At 43.0% G+C, this 9,681-nt stretch overlaps 1 protein-coding gene across 1 annotated transcript; it reads left to right on the top strand.

Moving 5' to 3' along the window:
* Positions 1-5,608: 5,608 nt before the first annotated feature.
* On the top strand, positions 5,609-6,508 carry LOC147727067 (uncharacterized). Its single transcript, XM_086963567.1, has one exon. It carries the CDS (start codon positions 5,609-5,611, stop codon positions 6,506-6,508), a length of 900 nt encoding a protein of 299 aa, XP_086819693.1.
* The last annotated feature ends 3,173 nt before the right edge of the window (positions 6,509-9,681 follow it).

Raw genomic sequence — 9,681 nt, 5'->3', positions numbered from 1 at the left:
TCAAATCAAATCAGGGACATTTGTATGGTGCACATATCACTCGGAAGTCTCATGGTGCCTACAGACGGCTCCGGTAGCCTCCAGGCCAACTGACATTTGGGCCCCATTGAAGAGTTATTTAATAGAGCAAGCCCGCTCCTACCCCTCAGAAGGAACACAAGCCTCGCATATAGACTGGCATTCGGTACTTTGAGACTTCATTCGTGTGTAGGGATGGAGGGTGGTACAGACTTTAGAGGGAGGTTGCAAGGGTTGAGCTTGGTGAGTTCATTGATAAGGCACAGGTAGGGATCACCTAGAGTATATGAGATAGGAATTACAGAGGTTGTATAGATGGCTGTAACATATATCATCGGAGAGGGCGCGCAATATATGTATACCCAGATAAGAAAGTATACTGCTACTTCATATAGTCGAAGTGTATAGTTCAAACACCGGTGTGCCTGACGAGCACAGTCGGAACTGGATGTTCATCCTGCACTATGTAACTGTAAGCTTATGTGTTTTATAATTGATGCCACATGCTGTAAAATGTACTAAATGCTATTCTATCGCTGCGATGTGTAGTTGCCTGTGCACCTTCTAAGTTTGTACCAACAACAAAAACATGTAAAAATAAAGGGGCATATTACCAAGCAATAGCGATAATTATCGCTATTGCTTGGTTAGAGACAAAAATGTACCGCTGAGCTGCGGCGATTTTTACCGCAAATAAACCTTGGTATTACCAAGGTTTTACGCAAATGCGATAAAAATCGCCGCAAAGCATGAATATCGCTGAAATGTCAGCGATATTCATGCATTACCGAGCTAATGCTCTTAGCCATGTTATCCACCTCCCATTGGATAACATGGCAAAGAACTGCTCAGGGCAGGTGTTAGCTTTTGGAGATATTCGCGCTTAGCACGAATATCTCCAAAAGTTGGTAATAGGAGATAGCGATGTTAGCGACTGTTTTCAGTCGCTAACATCTTGGCACGCCCACTTTGCATGTCATTAGTGATAAATATCACTGACATGCAAAGCGGGGCCCAAGAGGGTCGCTATCTCCTACTAGCTGTCGCTAACTGGTGTTAGCGACAGCTAGGTAATAGGGAGATAATTTTATCTCCGCTTTCTTGGCTTTTAAAGCCAAAAAAGCGGAGATAAACCCCCTTGATAATATGCCCCAAAGTTATAAAAAAAGAAAAAAGAAAAAAAGGAAACGATACAAACAGAAAAACCCTAAATTCACAAAGGAATAGTAGTAAGTGCATACGTCTACTACAGATACTAGTGGTTAGAGTTGCATATTTACAAGTTGAAAAGTCACTCAAGGAAAAGATACAAACAGAAAAACTCTAAATTTACATAAGAATGGTAGCAAGTACATACATATACTACAGATACAAGTGGTTAGAGTTAAAATATACAAGTTGCAAATCACTCAAGATTACATTTTAAAAAACGATTAGGGTTGGACAACTATATATTACATATTTACAGAGTATGACATTCTTGCCGTCATTCAGCCAGGAGTTCAGGTGGTGTTGCAATTAGGGGCAGTGGTCTTGGGTCTGTATGGATCCCTGAGGTGGAGGTGGCCATAGGGGTAGAAGGCTGGGTGGTGGTAGGCGGAGGCAACATGCTGGATCCCCGGGCTGATGTTGGTGTCATCGTCAGGGGCCCCACTCCTTTGCCGGTCCTTGCACCGCGTACCTTCTGTCTGGGGGAAGGTCCTCGACCCTGGGATCCTTTAACGGCACTGCATTTCTTGCTGTGGGCCCAGGCGTGCAGAAACAGACGGCCCCTTCGCCCAGCTCTCGTTCAGTCGCTGTGAAACAGTCCTCTTTGCAGGTCTTCACAACTAGGCCAGCCCTCCACATGGCGTCCCCGTCGGGCCAGGGGGTCATGTCACTTGTCGACCACCGTACTTCGCTTCACAGGACGTAGGGATTGGATGCTGTCTGTCCATCACATATTACACTCCCTTCACTTGGGCACCTCTATATCGCTGATCCGGAGACTCTCTCAGCGGCCAGGACCTGACTCGAGCACCCGGGCTTTTCTTTCTTGTCTTTTCCCAGGGGGGACAACTGATGATTCAGTGCTACAGGTGGAGGGTAGTGGGGAATCCGCTATCGGGCACACAAGAGGAGATCAGTGGCATCACAGCCCGCCTCTCCCGGACCCCGGATGCGTTTTCGCAGTCCTCTGGGCTCCATTTGGTTACTTTCTCACTGGGACATTGCCGCTCATAACATGGCCAATCTGGATTGCAGAAAGCGGCTGTACCTTCTACATGATCCGCCTGCATTCTGATTTCAGGACTGGTGTTTCCAGCGGGATAGGACTGCGCAGAGTGCCACTCTGGGTACCCGTGTGTGGGGTCGCCATGGAGCTTCAGCTCCTAGTGGTCATCATGGACTGCTGATCACACCTAAAATTGTAGTGGGCTTAGAACTTGGAAGTAACAAGCAGAGTACAGTGAGGCAGAAAGAGTACAAATATGAATGTCAGAGCTAAGAGAATATAAAGGTAGGAACTAAGTGAGGCAGAAAAGGGAAATAAGAGTAGAAGCCGTGAAAATCTGTATATAGAAAGTGAAGGAGAGATAGCAATAAAAAGAGAAAGAAAGGGCAAGGGAAAGATGTTGAGAGCCAGATATTAGGAGAAACAGTTAAGAACAAAGAGTGAGGCATATAGTGTAGAGACACAAAGAAAGTGATAAAGTGGTGGTATGCATGTGAGAGAGGCAGAAGTGAGAAAGCCGACAGTTAAACAAGGAGCCAGAGAGATAGAGAGAAAACAAGCTAAAAATAAAGGTAGAAAGAAATGGGAAAGTGCAGAAGGGTGAGATGGAGAGGGAAAGGTACGAAAGTTGGAGAGACAGACACAACAAAAGAGTGAGACAGGAGAGGGGAAAGAAATACAGATGGGCATAGCTAGAGAAGCTGCACCCTGCCCTGTATGTACTGCTGACCTCCTGCTGTAACACCTCTTCTCTGTTAACCCTCTTCTCTGTCTTTCTGCTGCTCATTGATTTCATGAAGCTCAAGGAGATGTTCCCCTTGATCCAGGGACCCTCATCCAGACCCTTTCTCTGGCACGTTTCAGTGGGATTTTCATAACACCACTGTCTTCCTTGATTGACTAATATAAACAATGAGCATTGATTATACAGCATTTATATGGCACGTACTATCGAAAGTGTGCAGCTTCAAGCACAGTTTCTTAATCTTCAACTTGATGATGGTCATGTTAACCACTGGTGGTTCTTTTCTAAACTACCATGTCCCAAGAAGTGATCATTTCTAGCTAGATTGAGTGGTTTTATTTTTTTCATCAGGATTCAAGCAAGGATATCTTAGCCTGTAGATGGGCAAAAAGAGAAAGCATCTAAATAAATTGCCCTGGTTTCTTGTCTAGGCATTGATGACCTCAGATGCATGATGTATGAATTATCTTTTCCCTATTTGCTGGTCATAGAGGCCCTGTGCACTCTTCAGCTTTGCAGCTATAGGCCATTCAAAGCTAGCATTAGATTTCAAAATGATATAACTAATGTTACATCCACTTCCTTAAAGTCAATTTATGTGGCTTCTTCAGGGTCCCATCACATCACACCACAAGATGTCATCAGGTCATGTGATGTCACACAGGGTCAAATGGCGTGTGAGGTCACATGCACTACCCCAGGCATTTTGATGTATTGAAACCCATGGGGAAACATCACCAAATTTGCGGAGTTTATGCACGATGTGTGAATATACTGACAGGGAAAACCAACACGCACAGACATCCTAGTCCATTGTATGACCATGGTGCAGGATATATTGAACATGCATATGTAGTAGAGAAAAAAATCAGGTTAACAGCTCATAAATACCATACATTCAACTTTGCACATACATTAAACATGTATTGTTGAAACATGTGCAGGACATAAGGCCCTTATTTATAATTTTTTTACAGAGTGCAATGCAGCAAGCCACCTTGCTGTGCTGCTCTTCATGAAAGAGGAAGGTCAGGAATGTGCCGTATTTAACACTGTATGGCGCATTCCTATTCTTTCCTAGTGCAGGTGCACTTTTGGCTGTCTAGAGCAAACACAGCCACCTTGCGTTATGGTGCAAGGGTGCCTGTGTTGTAGGCAGGATTGTTTTTGTACAGGTAAGGACACCTTCCTGCACAAAAACAATAGTCGGAGGCATTTTTCTCTTTCTATTTGTGCTGCAAATTGCAGCACACATAGAAATAAAAAAAAACGGGAAGAAACAATGATATTTCTACTCGTCACACCTCTCCTAGGAAGGCATTGGAGGTTAATGCATTCCCAGGTCTACCACTATTGGTAAATCTGGGAATGCGCCCAACTCCGTAGAAGGATGTGAAGAAACACCCACGCTCCAACCATGTAACACCTCCCTGGAGATTTTGAGACAGAATATCGAGTTGGAAATGTCGACTTACACAAATATCGAGCTGGAAATATTGTGACTCCGAAATATCTATCGACAGCAAGAATATCGACTTTAAGGAAAAAATGGTCATTTTTAAAAATATTGAAGTTGTTAATATCGTTTGCTCGTGTTAAAGATTCACATTGGTACATTTGTCCTTGAGTTGTATTGCCCCAGTGGGCAAAAGTCAATCAGTTGCCCAGTTGCCGTACCGAGATACAAACTACACATCGGTACAATTGTCCATAGTCCATACACCGATGTGTAGTTTGTATCTTGGTACGGCAACTGGGCAACTGATTGACTTTCGCCCACTGGGGCAATACAACTCAAGGACAAATGTACCGATGTGAATCTTTAACACGGTACTGCTATCTAATGTCGGGTTATACCGGCACATAACAAAATGAACCGCGCTAGCTGATTGAAAGCCTAAGGGCTGTTTAAATACCCATAAAAGCCTAAAAGTGACATTCTCCTTAATTGTGTTTTGCATATATATCCAAATATTATTTTCTGTACGGATTCGATACAAGTGTTTCACATGAAACATTGTTTCCACTTTGGCAGACATAGCCGTAACTTGTTTATTTTGTTTATGTCTATGATCACGTGTTTCACTGTCAAAATAGCATGTTGCTTTAAAAAGAATGTTGGTACTGGTACACTCCACCCGTGAGCAAGAGATCGGCGGATCTCGAAACGCGTTGGGTGTTTCCTTCTGCTGAATAAACCTGACAGCACTGTATCACATTTGGGCTCCGACTCGGGTTTCTTTCGTGGATGAAAATTTTGACCAGGAGTGTGTGTATATTAGGGGTTGGCGTACCCCGTCGAGAGCCCGCCGTTCAAGATGCTTAAGCACGCCAAATCCGTGTGTGTTTATATTTCAAGAAAAGCTTTTGCCCGCCTGATTCATGGCTGCACAGGACTAAGGGACTGAAGTGAAAAACAACAAAGCGAGCTTTGAACTTTTACGCAAGCCCGCCTAAACAACTGACAAACTCCGATATCTGGGATCTGATCGGATTGGAGTGTGATTGGAATCGGAAATCAGAGCAATTCCTGCCCGGGACCGGGTAGCCTAACAGCCAGTGAACAGTGCAATACGGAAGAGTACGGTGCAAACAACAACAGACCGGCCGGTTTTGTTGTGTCAAACAATATGGCAGAATCAAGGAACAACAGGAGAGCTGAAGCAGCAGCGAAACTTTTCACATCAACTGAATCCAGTGTGGGGGATGAGACAAGACCACCTGGCAAGCAAGTAAACGAACTGAAAACACTGTGGGATGCACTTTGGAAGAACCTTAAACGTGAACAATCGCGCTGGTGGGAGGCGCCTGCCCTAACCAAGTATCTTGAATGTAATAGGATACCGCGCGGCTTAAGGATCTTCATCATACCTACATTTCAAGACCCCGACCCCAAATTAATTAGTGAGTGGATGGATAACAATCACGTCTGCTCGGTGAACATGTTAAAAATGCTTATAAATAACGCTGAAAAGGAGTGTGCCAAACTCAACACAGAGAATGAGGAACTAATTACGAAACTAAAAGGCAAATATACTGAGAGTGAATTTACCATGGAGATGGATAAAATGAATAAACGCCTCGACAAAATTGAAGAGGAAATTAAGGAGAAAAAACAGCGGAAATTTCATCGCGATGAAGTCGACTACAGCAAGGGCCAAATCCTAACCTTTGCCAAACGATATGATGTAATGAGGGATGCCACAAAGAAAGCGAAAACCAAGAATCTTGCCACACCTGGAAAAAAGACAGCGGCACAAAATCAAGGCGCTACAACTTCCGGGGAATCAGTAATCTTGGACGATAATGAATCAATTGAGAGTGACATCTCCGAACCATTGGAAGCGATTCCAGTAAAAGATTCAATTTTAAAGGAAGTAGCCCTGATGACCAAGGAACGTCAGACAGGCACCCCGTCAAAAGGGCATGGAAGAGGCGGCAGAGGAGGACGCGGAAGAGGCGGCAAATCCTCCGAGGCGGTTGCAAGCCCAGTAGGAGTGGTAAACAGAGGCAAGGCGGCGAGAAAATAAATCCCAAGACTGTGGTAAATCTTTCTACTCGTATTTTAACACCTGTACAAATTGAGGTACTGGCAAGGGGCCTTTCATTTTGTCCAACGTCTAATTTTAACTTTACTAATGCCCGAATTGATCTTTTTTGTTTTACTCGCAAACTAAAGCTTAAAAAGTGGTTTGCGAACAAACCCCGAATCAGAAAAGATGCAACAACTGAGAAACCAAGCACACTTAGTGTAAACGATGCAGAACTTTTGCAATCGGTACAATTATTAGCAGGTTGCGAAGATGTACACGATGATGCTTTGTTTAACTTAGTTAATACTGAAGACTCGGTGTGTATGAGTAGTGGCAGTGGTTTCAAACCAAGATCTGTGTTTGTTCCACAAATTGCCAATAGCTACATTGATAGCTTCGAACAAGGGATGATACAGGAAATGAGACGCATGGACAGAGAAAAACCAAAAATGAATTGGAACCTTAACAAAAAACAGTTTTTTGCCTTAAAGGAAATGGAAAATTGGGCTGACGTGGTTATCAAAAATAGCGACAAAGGCGGGAACGTAGTGGTCTGGCCTATTGACATGTACCTTAAAGAAGGATTAACGCAATTGTCTGATGAACAGAAATATGTCAGAGCAAACAAAGAGGACTATAATATGTCCAAATGTGCCTATGGGGATAAGTTGCATGATTGGAAAGCTAGGGGGTTAATTGAGGACGATGAGTTCAATTACCTCTATATGAAATATCCGAAAACACCTGCATTGTATTTGCTCCCCAAGGTGCACAAAAATCTTCAGGTACCCCCAGGTAGACCGATCGTCTCTTCGATTGGTAGTCTGTATGAAAAAACCAGTAGATATATAGACCACTTTCTATAGCCTTTCGTAACCAGTCTGCCCTCCTATGTCAGGGACTCATCAGATTTCTTAAGCATTATCAAGGACATTGCATGGAGTCCTGAGTACTGGCTGGTAAGCTTTGATGTTGCCAGCTTGTACACCAGTATCCCTCAGGAATTGGGTGTGGAAGCATGTAAATTCTACCTTAGAAACAGATCGGTTTCTTTTTTGTCACACACTAACATGCTACTGGACATGATATGGGAATGTATGAATAACAATTACTTCATTTTCAATAAACTACTGTTCAAACAAATCCAGGGGGTGGCGATGGGTACTTGCTTTGCCCCCAGCCTGGCTTGTTTATACCTAGGCTGGTGGGAGGAGTTAGTGGTAAAGAAGATCTCCCACTATAGTGCCCACGTCATCCTCTGGAAAAGGTACATTGACGATATTTTCTGTGTCTGGCACGGCACACTCGACCAGATACACAAATTTGAATCTATTCTAAACAATAACTCTCTGAATCTAAAACTTACCAGTGTAATAAGCAAACAAGAATTGGAGTTCCTGGACATCAAGCTTGAGGTTGATGAGGGGAAGTTAAAAAGCACTCTATTCCGCAAATCCACAGCTGGAAATAGCCTGCTTCATGCAGGGAGCAGTCATCCTCCTAGCCTCATACGCAGTATCCCTATAGGCGAACTCATTAGGGCCAAGAGGAATTGTAGCTCGGCAGAAGGTTTTACTAAGGAGAGCCAAATCATGGCACAGCGATTCGCTGAGAGAGGATATAGTGAGAAAATAATACAGCAGGCCCTCACGAAAGTCAATGCAATGGACAGGGAGGAATTGTTAGTCCCTAAACAACACGAAATTGATGAAAAGGTACGTTTTATCACTACCTACAGTAGTCAATCCTGGAAACTGCGCAAATGCTTAACCAAGTATTGGGAAACACTGAAACTAGACAGTGATGTGAAAGAGGTGATTCATGAAATACCTTTGTTGACATTTAGGAAGGCAAAATCACTGAAAGACACACTGAGTAGTACATTAATAAAAGAGAGTAAGAAAGCTAATCCCATTCATGGCTTTTTTCCATGCCGCAGGTCCAAAGCCTGCAAGTACAGCAACAACTGCAAGTCAGTAAAATTGTCATCAGAAAGAGGTGCCCACAAAATTACAAAACATCTTACCTGTACTACAGAATATGTTGTGTACGCTCTTGAATGCCCCTGTAACAAATGTTATATAGGGTGCACAACAAAACAGGCAAAACTCCGAATTTTGGAACACCAAAGAGCTATAAGAAATGAAAATCAACAGTACCCTGTAGCCAGGCATTTTGCTGAGGTGCACAACAAAAACCCGAATGTCATGAAATTTTATGTTCTGGACAGCATTGAAAGTAATGAAAGGGGAGGTAACAGGTGGTTAGATTTAAGGAAACTTGAGTCAAAATACATTATCATGTATAACACCTTGCAACCCACAGGCCACAATTTGGGGGAAGAACTTGCTATCCATCTCCAAATATGATATACTGTTCTAAAATATGTGAAATAATAATGCTGCTGCTTCTTGGGTAACAAAATTAAAAAGTTTTTAATTGGTTTTAATTATGCACTGATCCGAAGTATAACTATTGTCATATACAGCTATGTCTTTTTTCCGTCTTTTTACAGGAATATGGATTAAGTTCTGGCTAACATGGACAATTTTGGAGGTCACAGCAATTGGGCACTTGATTGAATTTTTGCCCACTGGGGCAATACAACCTATGGACAATTGTACCGATGTGTAGTTTGTGTCTCGGTACGGCAACTGGGCAACTGATTGACTTTCGCCCACTGGGGCAATACAACTCAAGGACAAATGTACCGATGTGAATCTTTAACACGGTACTGCTATCTAATGTCGGGTATTACCGGCACATAACAAAATGAACCGCGCTAGCTGATTGAAAGCCTAAGCGCTGTTTAAATACCCATGAAAGCCTAAAAGTGACATTCTCCTTAATTGTGTTTTGCATATATATCCAAATATTATTTTCTGTACAGATTCGATACAAGTGTTTCACATGAAACATTGTTTCCACTTTGGCAGACATAGCCGTAACTTGTTTATTTTGTTTATGTCCATGATCACGTGTTTCACTGTCAAAATAGCACGTTGCTTTAAAAAGAATGTTGGTACTGGTAAACTCCACCCGTGAGCAAGAGATCGGCGGATCTCGAAACGCGTTGGGTGTTTCCTTCTGCTGAATAAACCTGACAGCACCGTATCACATTTGGGCTCCGACTCTGGTTTCTTTCGTGGATGAAAATTTTGACCAGGAGT

The sequence above is a fragment of the Lissotriton vulgaris genome, chromosome 3_1 (assembly GCF_964263255.1).
Source record: "Lissotriton vulgaris chromosome 3_1, aLisVul1.2, whole genome shotgun sequence".
NCBI lineage: Eukaryota > Metazoa > Chordata > Amphibia > Caudata > Salamandridae > Lissotriton > Lissotriton vulgaris.
This window is presented reverse-complemented; position numbering and strand designations above follow the sequence as displayed.

Bases quoted from the DNA above. Each gene is read 5' to 3' on its own strand.
- LOC147727067 (XM_086963567.1), top strand. From the start codon at position 5,609: ATGGCAGAATCAAGGAACAACAGGAGAGCTGAAGCAGCAGCGAAACTT.